Raw genomic sequence first — 18,635 nt, 5'->3', positions numbered from 1 at the left:
TTTTCGTCCAGTAATCCTGCAGAGCTCTTAAGATCAATGGGGGGGGGGGGGAGAGGGTGGAATCCCTTGCAAGGGAGTGTCATTTCAAAAATTAAAGGAAATCGCTGGCACCGGAGGGGGAGCCGGAAACCGACAGGGGGAAGTCGGCGAGGGGTCCGGGTCCTGGGGAGGGAGCCCCTGAGCAGGCGCTTCGGGCCCGGCCTGAGCTTGGACGCGTCTCCTTTAAGGGGCGGGTCCGGGGCGGGGCCTGGCTGCGGCCCGCCCTCCCAGACTGCCCCGCGCGCGCCGGCAGTTTGGCCACGTCCCTGGCCACGTCGCGCCCGCTCTCGCCATCTTCGCCGCTTCCTCTCAGGGGCCGCCGCTGCCGCCTGAGCCGCCGAGCCCCGGGGCCGCCGCGCCGACCGCCGCCGCCATGAACATCTTCCGGCTGACCGGGGACCTGTCCCACCTGGCGGCCATTGTCATCCTGCTGCTGAAGATCTGGAAGACGCGCTCCTGCGCCGGTGAGCGGCGGGCGACGTCCCGGAGAGGCTCTCGGGCGCCAGGCCGGGTCGCTCTGAGGACCCGCCGACCTCGGCCGCCCCGCGGCTCGCGGGCCTGCGGCGCCCGACACACCCCCCTCGACCGGCCCGGCGGGCGCCCGGACCCGGGGCGGGAGGGAACATTGCGTGGCGTTCAGGCCGGGCGGGGTGTCGCCGTGCTGGGCCCCGCTCGGCGCGGGGTCGACTCCCGAACTTGAGCCGTCGGGACGGAGGAGGAGCCAGCCGGACTGCGCTGGGCCCCATTCTGTCGGAAAAGTTTGGATGGGGCGGGGGCCGGGGGAGTCCGCCTGGCGCGCCCCCGCCCCCCGCCCGCGACTTTAATGGGTGCAGCACCGCGCCGGGGGGGAGGGGGCGGGAGGGGCCGGAGGTGCGGGGAGCCCGCGAATCAATGGGACGGGAGGGAGGAGGATGGGCAGGACCGCGGCCCGCTCGGCCTGACGTGGCAGCCAGGCCAGCCCGGGAGGTGGAGCGGGCGCGGGGAGGTCACCCCGCTCCCCACCCTGCCCCTTCGACGACTGGCCTTTAGGTTAGGGTGTCGGGTCAGGCCTGTCCCTAGAGTGCCGTGGGCTTCACCCCAGCTCTGGGGTCCAGGATCACGCCCGCCACAGGAGGGGGGTGTGAGGAGGTCTCTTAAGTGAATTTCTTGGGGACCGTCAGTGCTGCTTTGAGAAACGAACTAGTTTGTCGAACTCCGAGTGCCTCCATCTAATAACGGGTTCTCTTAAGCCTGCGGCGCCGGGTACCGCCGAGGTCTCATGTGGTCTCCTGTAATCCTCACTCCACGTCACCAGTGAGTTGGCGACTCCCTCCTCTGGAGTACACATTTCATGCATGCATTGCCGGGAGGCAGTGAGACAAATCTTCCCCAGATCATAGCTGTGAAGTTTTACATCGCGTTAACCCTAGAAGCGTAAGAGCGGCGACGTTTTCAATGATGTCTTAAAATGCAGTGTGGTCTTTAAACGTGTTTTTGATGCCATGGCCTCAGTGAAATAAGTTGAGTGCAAGAGCTAAATGTTTGCAGAGGCCATAACAGACGGGGAGTCCTAAAGGACCTGGGTGGCAGAGATCCCATTTACCTGATTGATTTCTGAAATTGCCCCTTCTAGAGTAACACCCCACATCTTTGCTGTCTTCAGGAGTCCCCTATCTCCCCAGAACATACCCAAGATGGAGGAAGTAAGCAAAAGCAAAAGAGACCTTTGAGCGATCAAAATGGGTATTACAAAGTCCACGGACCGAAACCGGTGTTGTCTGGCTTGGAGGTGATCTCGCAGTTCGTACCTGTTTTGAGAGGTTCAGTTGTGTGATTGCCAGTTAAAGCAGAGTAATTGCAGCAGTTGTGGTAGCTGACACCGAAGCACTTGCTGTGCGCTAGGTGGGACGCTAACTGCTCGATCTAGCTTATCCCACCTAGTCTTTAATCTTAGAGCTGAGTGCTGTTGTCCCCGTTCTGTGGAGGAGGGAACTGAGTCTTAAGGGAGATGAGGAAATTCGTGGTAGAGCCCGGACTGAAACACAAGCAGCGTAGCTCACAGCGAAGCCTTTTGAATCAATGTCCGTTTTGGCCTAAGTAATGTTAGTTCAAACGTTTGATGCAGACCGGTAGTTTAGGTCATGTTTTTGTTGCGTTCAGGAAATTTTTTTCTCCTGCTTTATTGAAATATGATTGACACAGAACATTGTACTAGTTTTGGGTGTGCAACATAGCGATTTGATGTACGTATATATTGTGAAATGGTCACAACAAGCTTAGTTAATTAACATCCGTCACCACACATAGTTAACCATTTTTTTTCTCGTGATCAGAACTTTTAAGGTCTACTCTCCTGTGAACTTTCAAATGTACAGTACAGTGTTGTTAACTATAGTCATTGTGCTATACCTTCATCCCCAGGTCTCATTTTATAACTGGAAGTTTCTACCTTTCAATCACCTGTACCCATTTCACCCACCCCTCAGTCTGAAGATATTACTTTTAATCTTGATTTTTGCTCCAAAATTTTTGTGTGAGTCCCTTCATCTTTCACGTATTTCTCAGAAACCCGTTCTCTGTCAAGTCCTTAAGTGCGGAAGCATGTTGTCTCTTAAATATGTATCTAAACTAAGATGTTGGGGAGAAGCTACTGCACCTCCAGGTGTAGAATTTTTTTTTTTTTTATGTTTATTTTTTGAGAGGGAGAGTGTGAACAGGGGAGGGGCAGAGAGAGAAAGGGAGAGAATCCCAAGCAGGCTCCATACGGTCAGCACAGAGCCAGCGGTGGGGCTCGAACTCATGAACCGTGAGATCATGACCTGAGCTGAAATCGAGAGTCAGACACTTAACCGAATGAGCCACCCAGGCCCCCAGGTATAGAATTCTTAAGGAAACCTTGAGTTATATAGAGAAAGTGAGAGGGTTTGCTATTTTGTTCATTTTTTAATATTCACTATTTTCATTTGGGAAATTTAGGAGCATTTAGGAAAACTGAAAATATTTCTGCCAAAATAATAAAGAAGATAAATAGTTAAGTTCACGGGTGTTTGTCAAGTATTCCTACAATTTAATGCTCTAGTTATAGGGCATTATTAAGCTTCTCTTTGTCGGACTTAGGATCATTTTAGTTCTTATACATGAGATTCCTGGCCTTTTAAAAATCAGAATCACCAAGATGATTTATTCAGAGTTAAATGCTAAATTTGACTAGCTGCTTTGTTTTTCCATTCTAAATTATGAAAGTTGTTTAGAGGCTTTTGAAGGAGTAAGAATTTGATAGGAGTTTCTCAAATAACTGGAATAAGAGACATGTACATTCAGGTTGTGTTTCTCGCTTTGAAAATACTGGTATTGGGGTTCATTTTTAGGATTTTGGCACCTGTTCTGAACATGCCTGCAGCCAGAACCATGGGGCTTTTTCCCTTAGAGTAAGGGCTGAGATGGGTTAGTGAGGAAGCTGGAGATTCTGCTTTCCTGAGCATCTAGTTTGAGAATGAGCACCTTAAAGGGCCTGTTTTAAAGTAGGGACAGGAGAGCTGATCTCAGCATAGCTGTGTTGAATTGGCAGTCTCCTGTGCCTTTGTCTGCCATTGTCATTATAGAGGGGTGCCCGAGTGAAATGTGACTTTTCTCATATGCTTGAACCTTCGTTGCAACCGGATCCACGGTATGCTGAAGTTATCACTATCCGTGTCCTAAACGCTGACCTGGATAGCCTTGGGAGAACAAGCCCTGGATTGTAGATGAAGAACTTCCTAGCAACATTTTCCTGTAGGCTGGCTGATAGTTATTAATAGCGCTCTATCTGTTGTGCTTAAATTACTAGTGGGGTCCTTCTCAGATCCATGACTCCCAGCAACCCTCTCCTAGTCTCTCCCCTCCCCCGCATCTACTGCTTTGATTGTTGTTAGCTGTGGTTATGTAGGTTGTGTTATAGACTTTTATCATACTAAACATGACAGGAACATACAGTGTCCCTGCATTTCTCATGATTGGATAGCTTATAATTTTGAAGTACAGAATCTCATCTTTTATTGTGGTCATGGTGTACTTCACGAAGCTTTTGTATTACATTCCTAGCTCCCTCTTTGTAGCAGCTGTCACCTCTCTTCTTTTGAGTGCCAGTCTGTTGGCTAATCATTGCTCTCAAACATCTGTTGACCACCCACTGATTGCAAGGTACTGGGGACACAATTCAGAGCAGCTATCAAGGTCTCTGCTGTCGAGAAAGTTGCAATGGAGTTGAAATAAGACACATATAAAAAGATAAAAATAAAGGGTATTAAATATTAAACTGTGTAGACATTAAGGGTGCGTGGGTGGTTCAGTCGGTTAAGAATCTGACTCTTGATCTTGGCTCAGGTCATGATCTCATCATTCATGAGATCAAGCCCTGAGTCGGGCTCTGCACTGATGGCATGATCCCACTGCTTGGGATTCTCTGTCTCCTCCTCTCTCTGCCCCTTCCCTGCTCTCTCTCTTGCACGCTCTCTTGCTCTCTCTGTGTCTCTCTAAATAAATAAATAAACATTAAAAATAAAAATAAACCATGTAGACAGTAAATCCAATAGGTGTGAAATGGCTAGAAGGATCCCAGAGAAAGGACCCTTGACTTCCTGGCAAGGAGTATGTAAGACCTATGTGAAGAAAAATATGAAACTTTCCTGGTGGACACAGAAGATGACCTGAGTGTATGTTCATACTGTGGTCCTGGATAGGACCAGGCAGGCTGGTAACGAAGCAAGATGATTCATCTTCCCAAATTAATTTACTGATTCAGAATATCATCAAAGTTAAAAGACAGTAAACTGAGAGAAATAATCTGCAATATATCTAAGTGACAAAAAGTTAATATACATAATGAAACATTCCTACAGAAAAAAAAAAAACGGATAGAAAAATAGGCAAAGTTGGCAGTTCACAGAAGAATAACAGAAAGCCTGTTAATCATGAAAGAATGCCCAGCCTCACTAATAGAAACTTGGACAGTAAAACAGCAATGCATACCATCAGTTGCCTGCTGGGTGGGAAAAGACGTTCAAAACATCTAATATATGCAGAGGTGCAGAAGGGCATTCTCATCTGGTGTTCTTGAGTATGAAAATTGGCGTAGCCTTCCTAGGGGAAATCAGCAAAACTTAAAGTTGACGTTTGTATATTTTATCCCAGCAATTCTTAAGAAGCTGAACTACAGAAACCTATGTGCACAAACTATCTATATGTGTGAAGATGTTCCTTGTACCTAAGTATGTACAAAACACTTTATAGATAAAAAAGATGTTTATGCAGTACTCATAAGAACAAAAATCATCAACAACCCAAATGTCCGTTAATGGAGTGATTGCTCAAATGTTGGTACATTCACACTATGAAACATTATGCAGCCATTAACAAGAATGAGCTAGAAGTATTAACAGGGGAAGATAAGAGCTTAATTTAAAAAAAAAAAAAAAAAAGGAAAGTATACAAAAAAACCCAGAAGGTAAATCTGAGATGTTAAGTTAAAAAAGCAAATTGTAGGAACCCCTGGCTGGCTTAGTTGGAGGAGCATGTGACTCTTTATCTCAGGATTGTAAATTGAAGCCCCACGTTGTATGTAGAGATTACATAAAAATAAAATCTTAAAAAAACAAACAAAACCTTTAAAAAAAGTTGCAGAGCAAAAGATTGTATGGACCCATATTAAGGGGCAAACATATATGCAGGTACGTGTACAAGCACATGTATAGAAAGGGGCTTTTAAAAAGCCTGGAAAGTTGCATTTAAAGTGGAGGTGGGAGGGATGTTAAAAGGTCCTTTTGCTTTTTATTACATATATTTTAACCCAGTTGAAATTTTTAATTAGATAGCATGTATTTCTTTGAAAACAAGAGAAAACGACAAAACAGTACGTAGTAAGAGCTGTCATTTATCAAGCATTTGCAGTGTGGCAGGTATAATGTAAAACACTTTTTCTCCAACAGTCCCATCGAGTTGTTAAGATTTGTCCCCATTTGACAGATGCAGAAAGTGAGGTGGGGTGGGGGGGGCGATGTAGGTAATGCGCCCAGGCTTATCCTGTGTGTTCAAGGGTTGAGTTTGAACAGAGTCCATTTGGCTCCAGAGCCTCTTTTTCCCTAAGTCACAAGAGTTGTGTTATGCATCATTTCCTGACTATTAGCCTGCTGTTCCAGGGAAGGTTCATGGCCTTTAGGAGATCGGAGAGGATCGACTTCTTTAGAGACAGTGGGTCCAGAGTGGGGTGCCAGGGGCCCTTGTTGAATGCTGCCCTGCAAACTGTCCTGGTGCTTTGACCTGTGGGGCTTGGTCGCAGCTCAGCTGTTACCAGGACAAAAATAATTCTTGGGAAGCTTTTCTTTTTGGCTGAGGGTTCTGTTCTATAAACCAGTGGGAATATAAGAGAGTCAACTTTTAACCTGCAGCCCAATTTAAAGTAATGTACACTGTAGTATATAGTCGTAGGATTTTATGAAACTTAACTTGGCCCAATGGGAAAAGACAGAAATGGTGTTAGGTTTAATGACTGATTTCCACATAACAAGTTCTACTCCTTAATACGTATATTTGGTGCATTTGGTATTGGGATGGCTGTTTCAGAAACATTTAGAGTGAGTATGGAGAGCTTGACCTGCTAGTATTCACATGCTTTGGTCTCAAAACAGGGAGAAAGTGACTGAGGGAGCCCCTCAGGCTTTGCCAGAGGTCCCCGCCCACAAGGAGATTCCTGCCGCTGCCCCCTCTGTCTTCAGCTGGGATCCCTGCCATCTTGTGAAGACAGGACTGTTTTTCTGTTTTAAAGGGAAAGCTGCAGCTTGTTAATGAGGATCCCAGACCAGGACGAATGGGATAGAGGTGCACAAGCACATTCAGGTTTCCAGCACAGCAGTTCCTGCATGGATTCTGCACCACGAGACAAGCTGCAGGCCACACGCCGCCTGTCTCTCTTCTCTCCTGCGCAGGGGGCTCTCCTACCCTCTGGTTGGCAGTAAATTAGGGCAAAGCCCAAAGAACATTGCCTATTTACAGTCGTAGAGATGGTATGACTTGGAAACTCGTTGCAAGTGTTATTCCAAAATGAATATTTACCCCATGACATGAAAATAAAACGAGTGGGTTTTGTTTCTTTTTGACCATTTGTTCATTCATTCAGCAGGTATTTTCTTAGCCCTGCTGTGTGTCAAGCCCATTGCTGAGCACAGAGAATACAAAACAGAAAAGACATGATCCCAACCTTTGGAGATCCCCGTGTCTGTGGGGAAAGAGGGAAGACAGGCAACCAGATAATCACGGTGTATTTTATAAGACCGTTAATAGGAGCTAGGGCAGCAGCTGCTGGGAAGGGGTTCCCATTATGTACTTGCTGAATGAGTAAACAGCACCCAGGGAGGTGTCTTCAGAGACAGCTTGCCAGGGGAAGTGATGCGTGAATTGGGTCTCAAAAGGGAGTGGTAGAAATGATGTGAGAGTCCTGGATTTTTGCCATAGGAATGCTGAAAATGGGGACAAAATCCCAAATGTATCTGGCTTCCAAAATTCCATTGGAATAAATCCTTTATAACAAACTCGCCTGTATGTACCCGATAATTTTTTATTTAAAATGTTGGAGAGAACCATATAGGAAGTGAACTGGGAATTTCTCTCTCAAAGCCTCAACGGATCTCAAATGTGAACTGCATCTTCCCTTTCCTTTCCCCTCCCTTCTCTTCTCTCTGTCCCAGGTCTCTTTGTGAATGACAGCTTCATTCTTCTCCTTTGGAACATTGATCTTTGGTAAGAAAAAGAAGCTCCCCATTACTGGGGAAGACTAAAAGGAGCAGAATGTCTGTATCTCCATCTTTGACCCTTGAAATTGGTTACTATTGATCTAGAAGGAAGAGAGTCAACTTTTTCTTCAGTTTCTGTTTGGGTGTTTTTGTGAATAGACTCAAACTACAAATGTTCATAGGTAGGAAGTAACATTCTTGTATCCAGGCTTTGAATTTCAACAATGGGCAAAAGTGTTTCGTAAAATGTCATTTAAAAACAATGTGATTTGGGGTCACCTGGGTGGCTCAGTCGGTTAAACATCCAACTTCTGCTCAGGCATGATCTCATGGTTCATAAGTTTGAGCCCCGTGTTGGGCTCTGCACTGACAGTGGGGAGACTACTTTGGGTTCTCTGTCTCCCTCTTTCTCTCTCTCAAAAATAAATTTAAAAATATTAAAAAAAATAAAAACGATGTGATTTTCACATCCATAGGAGTATTGCCGATAATTACGTGCAGCGACATTTCCACTAAATACATGCTTACTTAAATGTCTAATGGGGTGGGGCGCCTGGGTGGCTCAGTCACTTGGGCGTTCGACTTCGGCTCAAGTCATGATCTCTCTGTCCATGAGTTTGGGCCCCACGTTGGGCTCTATGCTGACAGCTCAGAGCCTGGAGCCTGCTTCGGATTCTGTGTGTGTCTCTCTCTCTGCCCCTCCCCCACTCATGCTCTGTCTCTCTGTCTCTGAAAAATGAATAAACCTTAAAAAAATTTTTTTAAAACGAAGTCTAATGGGGTGAAGTTTGCAATGTAGAGGAGGGTGGGTGGGTTCTGACCTGGAAAGATTCAGTTTTCTTCATGAATTCGCTAAATCTTCATCTGAAACCCATAGTTCACATCCTTTGTCACATAAATACCTGGCCACATACAGATGTCAGAAAAGCTTAGTGCACACGCTATGTGACCTTCGGTACTTCCCCCAGCTGAGTCACATGCCGCAAGAACACTCTGGAGGTGGCCTGGTTGTTGGAGGTGGAAACAGATTCAAAGATTTTATTTATTTATTTATTTATTTATTTATTTATTTATTTATTTATTTATTTATTTATTTATGAGAGAGACAGAATGTGAGCAGGGGAGGGGCAGAGAGAGAGAGAGGGAGACACAGAATCTGAACCAGGCCCCAGGCTCCGAGCTGTCAGGACAGAGCCTGATGCGGGGCTCAAATTCACAAACTGCGAGACCATGACCTGAGCCAAAGTCAGGTGCCCCCCAAACGGTTTTTTTAAAGTGCTGCTTTTGAGGACTGGCTGTAGTGGCAGGTTCCCACCCTTCTGTCGTTGCATCCAGCATCCACAGCAACATTTTTATGGTTGTATGACGAATCTAAGAGGTGGAATTTTTTTAAATGTTAACATGTCCAAGAAATGCTGCCCTCGCAAAGTAAGCCACCTTGGGAGGCCCTTCCACTGCTCCCGGGGGTTACTGCTCAGACTGTTACCTGAAGCAGTGCACCTAACTGGGTTCCTCATCTGCTTAATCGGGTTAGATTCCAACACCATCCCCTGAAGGATTTGTCACCATGAGATACGTTGTTTTAAAGTGAAAGAAAGATGCTAAAGGTAGCAGACCAGTTATAACACTAACAGCGGAGTTAGTGAAATTATTCCTATCTAAAGTCTTTGAGAAATAGAACGTTCATTTGAACAGTACACATCCTGGTATATTGGTGCTGGCATAATTAAGGCACTTTTCGTAGTTACCTGACATGATAAGACTGCAAAGTGGTTAGAACCTCCCCGGAAGAGCGTGTTCAAAAATGTTAACTGGAAAAGAAAACAAAAAGAATGCTAAGTGAAAGGAAAAGTACAGCAGCTCTCGTTGACGGAGTCCTCCCAGACGTGAGCCACTGACCCTGGTGCCCAGTCCCCATGTGTGCACTTTCTGCAGTGTTCTCCGCAGGAAACAGCCAGCTCCTCTCACAGACACTTTGCTAACACTCTCCTTTTGTTTCTTTAGGTATTTCTGGAAAAAGCCAGCTTCTCTTTGCACTGGTCTTCACAACTCGTTACCTGGATCTTTTTACTTCATTTATTTCATTATATAATACATCTATGAAGGTATGGTATGACAGCCAACACAATACATTTTATCCATGGTTCACAGGCTGATGGAAGCTATGAAGTTTGGGCCAGTGGCGTGCTTAAACGTCTTCTAGAGGGATGTCTAAACATGCTGTTCTCAACGTAAGCACTTTCAGACCACCTTGTATGTAGAAGTGGGAATAGTGTTATCATCAAGCATATTTTCTGTTTCAAAGCAGAATCTATTTAATTGAAGTGCTTCGCACTTAGAGATTTTTTAATCTTAAATTCCTTGAGTATGATAAACTTCTAAAGCTCTTGATAACCCTGTGAGAAAGAGGGGTGACTATTATGTTTTCAAGCAGTGGGAAATTACAGACTCCCTGGGAAACCCAGCAGGTTGGTTCAGAACTAGAAATGAAAGCCACCAGCGCTCCTTGCTGCGGTGCCTGTTTTGCTGTTGTGCGAGGGATTGTGTGCAGGCTTCTACTTTTTTTTTCCTGTTAAATCCATGTTTTATAAACTTCTTTATGGGCCATCTTTATTGCTTTTGCCATGCCTAAATAACATCCGTACCATCATTTACTTAGTGTGTTCTTAAAACCTTTTACCTTGTCCTAAGCATTAGTATCCATGGCGTTAGTGTCGTTATCCACATGAAAAAAAATGTGTAGTTATTAAAATGCAGAATGTTGGGGCGCCTGGGTGGCTCAGTCGGTTAAACGTCCGACTTCGGCTTAGGTCATGATCTCACGGTCCATGAGTTTGAGCCCCGCGTCGGGCTCTGTGCTGACAGCTCAGAGCCTGGAGCCTGTTTCAGATTCTGTGTCTCCCTCTCTCTGACCCTCCCCCGTTCATGCTCTGTCTCTCTCTGTCTCAAAAATAAATATTAAAAAAAAAAAAATTAAAATGCAGAATGTTTGTGGACCTTTGGGGGTGCACGTGTTTCACTTGCAGAGGCCTCGGTTCCACTCAGCCGTGGAACTTACACTTCCTGAACACCCACAGCACTGGCCCTCCCCTAGCGCTGAGGACAGGGCAGAAGCTAAGAAGGAAGGCCTACTGTCTAGTTGGGAAGGGTAGACTGATCATCCCAGCACCAAATGAATGACCGCAGTTTGGGATGGGTACTGGGAAGGAGAAGTATGGGGCTCTCACCTTGTGCAGGAGGAGTCTCATTTCTTCCCTCATTCATTCTGCGTAGCTTACTGAGCACCTGTGTGCGGGGCCCTGTTGTCAGCGCTTGTCAGCACACCCGAGGAAGTAGCATTTAAGCTGAAGCTTGTTGTGGCACTTGAAAAACATTTTTTGTAAACACACGTAGGGGAGACAAAGAAGTATTTGGACCTGAGGTCTTTACTAAAAAGCAAATTTGAGTTACCTGTAATCATTCCATTCTTCATTACTAGGTGATGGGAGCCTCGTCATCAGGAAATAGTTTGCTTACTTAAAATGGCTAGGTCCCTGCCTGTTGTCCAGGCAAGTTAAAGCTGCAGGTATTAGAAGCGTGTGAGCAAGAATTTTCCTCCATTCCCCTCAGGATACCTAGCTTTGGAGGGCTCCTTCTTGTTTGATTCTAGTTTCCAGGCATGTCCTGAAAATCAGAGATGTGAGGGCCAAGTTTTATGTTCTCATGGCTTTGGCTTTATTTATATTTATTTTGCGAGAGAGCACAGGAGTGGGGCAGAGAGAGAGAGGCGGGGGGAGAGAGAATCCTAAGCAGGCTTTGAGCTGTCAGCATGGAGCCTGATGCAGGGCTCGATCCCATGAGCGTGAGATCATGACCTGAGGCGAAATCAGGAGTCCGACGCTTAACCGACTGAGCTGCCCGGGCGCCCCTCATTGCTTTCACTTTAAAAGCCAAGCATTGGTGAGAGGAGACAACAGCTGCTTTCCCTGGTGGCCACCGAAGCCTTTGCGGACATGATCTTGGCTGGCAGAAGGCCGGGTGCTGAGGAGGGACCTTGACATGACTTGGTTGGATGTTCTGCTGGAGGGGACTCTGTGTATAAATGTATATATATTTTGTTGATACATGTAGATGATATTTTATTCATATACGCACACATACACAAATTTTATGTGGAGAGAACTCCACAATATAAGTAAGATATTAATCTTCCTTGATTTTTTTTTTTTTTTTTGGTAGTTTGGTATATGGGTATGACCAATTTTAATACCTTGTTGGCTATTTGCAAATATAATTTCATGATGAGGTGCTGGGGACAGTTTAGTGTCTTTGTTTCGTTGTTAAGCATATGACGGGGTTTGATGATTGCTCTCCTTTTCCTGTTAAGTCCTTTGCCCAGATGTTTCCTCATTAGGTTTCACCAGGTGGTTTTCCCAGGGATAAGGAGTCCCAGGCAGTGTAGCTGATACCCCAGTCGTTCCTATTCATAAGCTAAACCTGCCCTGGTTCTTGGGCCTAAAATTACGCATCCCGAAAATTGCTATAATTTCAAAATACCAGACTTTTCCTTTGGGTTGGATGAATATATGGTGTTTGGCCTTTTGAACGTGGAAGAACATAACTGGGTTGTAAGCCTTTGAACAGCTGTACCTCTGTGGGAGCTCCCTTACCGCAGGCAGCTTTTGGTTTTGCTTTTGTTATGTTACCAGACAAAATTTCATAGAAATGATCTGACTTTTCTGTGTTAAAGTAACACACTGTCAGCACAAATGGTCATTGTAAAGTCAAATGTGAGTTACATGGTATCTTATCTTTACACAAGCACTAGCGGAGGGGGTGTGTGCTAGTTTTGAACTGCATTGAGTGAACTTTGTGTTCGTTTTTTTTCTTAAGCTGCTATCTAATAGTTTGAAGTGAGATTAAAAATACACGCTTTGGCAGTTTCTTACAAAGTTAAACGTACACTTTTAACATAAGATCAGCAATCCCATGCCTAGGTATTTACCCAAGAGTAATGAAAACTTAGTTTCATACAGATGCCTGTACGTGCATGTCCCTAGCAACTGTATCTCCCGTCCATCAAGGTGGACACGACCCACCTGTCCTGTAACTCGTGCATGGACGGACAGACTGTGGTAACACTCACGCAGTGAGCCGCTCCTGGGCAGCAGAAGACAGCCGTGGTTACTACACGTGGCGGCATGGTTGGATCAAGAGTGCATTAGCTGCGTGAAAGAAGCGGAGACATACCATATGATTCCATTTATGTGGCATTCTGGAAAAGGCAAAAACTATGGAAACCAAGAATAGATCAGTTATAAAAAAAAAAAAAAAAAAAGAAAGGGGCGCCTGGGTGGTGCAGTCGGTTAAGCGTCCGACTTCAGCCAGGTCACGATCTCGCGGTCCGTGAGTTCGAGCCCCGCGTCAGGCTCTGGGCTGATGGCTCGGAGCCTGGAGCCTGTTTCCGATTCTGTGTCTCCCTCTCTGTCTGCCCCTCCCCCGTTCATGCTCTGTCTCTCTCTGTCCCAAAAATAAATAAACGTTGAAAAAAAAAATTAAAAAAAAAAAAAGAAAGAAAGAAAGAAAGAACAGATCAGTTATTGCCAGAGGTTGGGCCTGAGGGGGGAGGGCTTGACTCCAAAGGTGCGGCATGAGGGGGTTTTGGGGGTCACAAGATAGAACTACTCTGTGTCTTGATCATGGTGGTGATTATATGACTTATAGAAGTATACACCCCCAAAAAATGAAGTTTATTGTCTTTAAGCATCAAAATAAAAAAGCTAAAGAAATAAATCTTGCCTTTCTGAGCATACGAATGATGTAGAAGGAAGCCAAGGGAGTTGGAACCGCTGTGAAGTATCTGTGACCTGGTGCTTTTCTCGTTCTTAGCTCATCTATATTGCCTGCTCCTACGCCACGGTGTACCTGATCTACATGAAATTCAAGGCGACCTACGACGGAAACCATGATACCTTCCGAGTGGAGTTCCTGGTGGTCCCCGTGGGAGGTCTCTCCTTTCTAGTCAATCACGATTTCTCTCCTCTTGAGGTGAGTCAGGGGGCTAGTTAGTGGGCATGTCTCCTTCCCCAGGGAAATAGCCGTGTTTGCAGATAACGTGGGACGGTTCTGTTTTGCTTGTGTCTTCTGTTTGGCAAGCTTCTGGGGCAGCATATACTATTTGGTGTAAATAAGTCACAGACGGGAATAAAGCCCCCAGGTATTTGGGTGTCTGCTGATGGATTATTGCCAGATTCTCCCCTAGAACATAAAGTAGGTGTCTGCAGTAGTGAGCACAGTGCCTTGCCTATCCGAGTGCTGGAAGAACGTGATCTTCTCTCCACTCTGACCCAGCTTTTGTTTCCTCTTCACGTAAGGGTGTCGTGCATGGATACCACGTGCGAATCCCCTCAGCAGCCTTGCTGCGCTCTGGCGTTTAGGGGGAGTGGTTGCCATGGCGCCCTGCGCTGCACAGAGCCGTGCCTGCTGCTAGGTGCCTCGCCCTTCCCTTCGTGTCTTGGGGAAACTGCCGCTCATGGATTCAGACACGCAGGGCTCCCCGCGAGGCCTTCTGTCGTCGGCATGAATAAAGTGCCGTGTGGGGCAGAGAGTTTGCATAATTACAATTCCCATTACTTGCCCCTTTGATTTAGCCACACCGAAAAAGCCTAAAGAATAAGAAAGATGATGAGAATCTTGAGATCCTCTGGGAAGGAGACCAGCCGGTGAGGCAGACCAGCAGTGGGAAAGGGGTGGCCCCGGCTGTCAGCGTCGTGCGCCCCGGCAGAGAGCAGCGTTCACTCGGGAGCCTAGATTCGCAGTGGGTCAGGCTTATCGGGGAGAAACATGTCTGTAGATTCACAGAAAATTGTACAGGGAAGGAGATGTTGGAGAGACGAGGTCATGAAAATTCACACCGGCCGAGGCGTCCAGTTACCCAGCCTGTCATTGGGAGTGTCGTGCCTCTTAAATGTAGCTAAAGTTTCTGTGATTTATCAAACCACTAAGCTACTCTGTTTGTGCTCAGATGCCCAGACTGCTGTTTGAGCTGCTCCATGATAAAGCAAGAGTATTGCCCGTGAGCTCACGGTGGGTACTGACCGAAGCTTGTGGTTTCTCTTACAGATTTTGTGGACCTTCTCCATCTACCTGGAATCCGTGGCTATCCTTCCCCAGCTCTTCATGATCAGCAAGACAGGGGAGGCAGAGACCATCACCACCCACTACCTGTTCTTCCTGGGCCTCTACCGCGCTCTCTATCTTGTCAACTGGATCTGGCGCTTCTACTTCGAGGGCTTCTTTGACCTCATCGCTGTGGTGGCCGGCGTCGTCCAGACCATTCTGTACTGCGACTTCTTCTACTTGTACATCACAAAAGGTACCTTGGGCTACGTGCTCCCCGCCCTGTTCCTCCCGCCGCGTGTTTTCAGGAGCGACCTGGCCCAGCACGCTCCTAATCTGGCACTCGCTCCAAAAGCACAGCTCGTTTCAGAAAAACATTTTAACGACCATCAAATAAAATTCCGGATCAAGGTTTTCAGCCTTTTTTCTTTTCCGAGCTTTATTGTTTTTCTGTGACAGCATGTTTTTATTGTAAAAAATCGAATTAGCTTTCATCATTCTGAAAACAGTCACCTGAAACCCTAGCACTCAGAGATAGTTGCCGTTAATGTTTCAGGAAATGTAATTCCTGATGTGTCTATGTGTATACACAGATGGCGGACTTTTAAAATATACGTGCTATTCTGTAATCTGGGTTTTCTTCCCCACTTACATTTTTTCAAGTCAGTAGATAGAAATCTACGTAGTTTTCAGTAGCCATAGACTATTTCATTATGTGTATTACCATAATTTACTTACTCAGCCCCCTGTTCGTGGGTATTCAGGCTGTTACTCATTAGCTGCTATTAAAATCCAGTGCTTAATCGGTATCCTTGTATATATACATTGCCCCATTTATGTGAATATAGGACATGCAAACGTCACAATAATCTGATGGGGGGAAAAAAAGACATATTTATGCATGTGCACACAGATGTAAGCATATAGTTTTAGGGGATTCAGGAACCCCTGAAACACAGCCACTGACCCAGGCTAAGAACCCTTGCTAAACAGCTATACGGTATGATTCCTAATGGCTAGATATAAGAGCACATAGATCTTCTCTCTTTTTTAACCTCCAATATTTCATAGACTTTTATACATAGTAACAGTTACATTTTAATATATGTTGAATCAGGGGAGAAAGTCATAAAACGATGCTGTGAATTTGGTGACAATTTCAATCGAATGTGTGTTTCTTAAATTCACTTGCTGTGGCATTGAGGTACATGAAGAAATTTCAAGTGTATGTGTGTATGACATATTCATAGCTCAGAGGGTTCTGTTTATTGACACCAAAATCAAATGGTTGTTGGTGCCAAAAGCTTGTCTCCTTGGACCTTATTCTGTAGTGTCTTGAGTGTGACAGGCCTCTGGGAATGGGAAAGAGGAAACTGTAAGCTTGTCATAGCAGTAACCTTTTGTTTTCTCTTCTTCTCTTTAAAATCCTAGTACTCAAGGGAAAGAAGCTCAGTCTGCCAGCGTAAGTGCCAAAGACCACCACCAGCATCTGTCCCTCAGGGTGCTCGGACAGAGTTCTTACCACAGCAAAGGCACAAGATGCTTGATACGGAAAATCAGAAACGTAACTCTTTTGTTCAGATAGTCATCAGTGGCTCTGTAGGAACCCCGAAGAAAAGAGCCAGAAGGTTTCTGTTTAATGCATCTTGCCTTATCTTTTTTTATTACTATGTACAAAGATTTTTTTACACAAAGGAACTTAATGCTGTATTAATAAATTCAGTGTGTAGCTTCAATTGGGGTAGTTCCAAAAGTGAAGATTTTGTGAGGAATAAGTGCAACCTTTTTTTTTTTAATTCTTTGAAATTGTTGATTCTTTGTGTCTGCAATGAAATTGTACTCCCTTGACAGTTGGTAGATTATATATTCTTCCATCTATCAAACTTGCATTCCACTATATTTATTTTTTGCCAAAAGATGAGTTATATTTGTTTGAAATCTGAGACACTATGTTGAATTTGGTATATCTGTTCAAATTTCTTCCCACCTAACGTGGACATCGTTCCTCGGACATGACAACACTACACGTAAGGCCGGTAAGGATGGCTTGCAAGTCTTCTGGTGTTCATTACCAAAATTTTAAGATTCTGAACGTAGAAGGAGTCAGGTTTAAGAGTCCCCAGTGGTGTCCGCCCTCTTCTCCTGCTAAGAAGAGTCAGTGTGAGACTGTCCCGAGGATGTCGAAGAACTTGGTGGACAGGGGTTCTAGGCTGCTTGCCACCCAGGTGTGGGATGTGAGGGACGTTGATTATGTCCTCTGAGGAACGGAACCCAAGCAGTCACCTGTCACCTTTATTTTCACTTTCAAAAGATTACTACAACCATGTCCATGCTCAGATTCACACGGTTTTTCATATCACTTTCGGGTAGTAAATTGATTTACGTTTTTTTCTTAACTGGCAGCACCAATTGCCGTTCCTTATACTCTTTAGATTTTTTTTGTTTTTGTTTTGTTTTTACTGAGCTCTTGCATGATTTATCTTGTTACCATCCTAAATAAACATGTTATTAAACATAGAACAAATTGTCTTTTTTTTTTTTTTTTTTGTGAATTAGGCTTTTGGACTATTCTATGTCAGGATGACTTTTTTCATTTTTTTGATTGGCTACAAAAGCTCAATATAGGGCCATAAACATTTACTGTCCACTAATTAATCTAAAACTATCTGTATTTTGAGGAAAAATTGGAGTTTTTCCTCCTGATTTTGCTGTTTTATTGATCTGCTACATTTTTTTGATTTTATGCAAAAGCATATGACTTTGTTTTTATGTGATGCACCATAAAATGTTGAAGTGTTGAAGACTAACAGTGCTTACTACACGATGTAGTATTTTTGCTTGCTGCATTAAAATAGTTTGTGGAAGAAGGGAGCTAGATGGGTTTTATTTTTATCTAGTGTGTCTCTTACCCTCTTTCTGAACTGGCAGTGTAACTGCGTAGTTTAACCTCTTGTCTTTCTCTCTCATCTTGCTCCCTGCACTCCATGCCTCATGGTTTTGCTTTGGTGTATCCGTATGTTTCTAGCGTTCTAGTCTTGGTTTAGTTTGTTTTCATCCTCCCTGGAAGATTCTGAGAGCACGGAGGAAGGGTGGGAAATTGCCACAGAAGTGGAGCAGACTGCTTGCTGCCCACACTGGGGGTGGGTGGGAGGCTCACACTGTTTTTGTGCATGTAAATCAAACACGAGCTGGGACCACTTGGGGGAGAGCATAGTGCAGACGACAAGATCTGGGACCTCAGCAGGCCACCTGGCTTGGGAAGTATCAACGCCTTCTCTAGTCACTGTGCCCACGTAAAAATAAAGCCGGCCAAGATGGGACCACCATTTTGTGGCCAACCAGGATGACATCTTAATAAATAGGGTGGCTGAGTGGGAGTACGGGACTGGGGCCGCGTCTCCGCACACATAGGAAACGAAGGCCTTGTATGATGCGCTTTATAAAGCACTGTTTCAGAGTCCCTTTCATATCTCCAATAAAGGTTATCAGGTAATTATATTTTTTATCCAGGTGTTTTATTTGTGTGAATTTGTTTTAAAAGTGAAAGCATGAGAAATCCAGCAAAGTTAACCAGTTTGCCCACTGAGTGATCATTCTGTGAAAAGCTGCTGGCTGGGCTGTTTACAGGTGCTAATCCGTTCCCTGGTCCAGTTCAGCCGCTGTCAGAGTAACGTGTCCTGCTTCCTTGCAGTCTGGTCACGAGGGAAGTAAGTAGGTAGAGAAAAGGTTGGGGGGGGGGGGAGGGGAAGGTTGCAG

The 18,635-nt window shown here is 45.1% G+C and overlaps 1 protein-coding gene across 1 annotated transcript; it reads left to right on the top strand.

Annotated features, from left to right (window-relative positions):
* Positions 1–288: 288 nt before the first annotated feature.
* On the top strand, positions 289–18,377 carry KDELR2 (KDEL endoplasmic reticulum protein retention receptor 2). Its single transcript, XM_027042261.2, has 5 exons — positions 289–503; positions 9,786–9,886; positions 13,650–13,808; positions 14,883–15,135; positions 16,311–18,377. Exons 1-5 carry the CDS (start codon positions 413–415, stop codon positions 16,343–16,345), a joined length of 639 nt encoding a protein of 212 aa, XP_026898062.1. The 5' UTR covers positions 289–412; the 3' UTR covers positions 16,346–18,377.
* The last annotated feature ends 258 nt before the right edge of the window (positions 18,378–18,635 follow it).

This window comes from Acinonyx jubatus, chromosome E3, assembly GCF_027475565.1.
Source record: "Acinonyx jubatus isolate Ajub_Pintada_27869175 chromosome E3, VMU_Ajub_asm_v1.0, whole genome shotgun sequence".
Classification (NCBI taxonomy): Eukaryota; Metazoa; Chordata; class Mammalia; order Carnivora; family Felidae; genus Acinonyx; species Acinonyx jubatus.
This window is presented reverse-complemented; position numbering and strand designations above follow the sequence as displayed.

Excerpts from the sequence above, each read along its gene's own strand:
- KDELR2 (XM_027042261.2), top strand. The coding sequence starts at position 413 with ATGAACATCTTCCGGCTGACCGGGGACCTGTCCCACCTGGCGGCCATT. Across the intron at positions 504-9,785 it reads GAAGACGCGCTCCTGCGCCG|GTATTTCTGGAAAAAGCCAG; the intron begins GTGAGCGGCGGG and ends TTGTTTCTTTAG. Across the intron at positions 9,887-13,649 it reads TATATAATACATCTATGAAG|CTCATCTATATTGCCTGCTC; the intron begins GTATGGTATGAC and ends TCTCGTTCTTAG.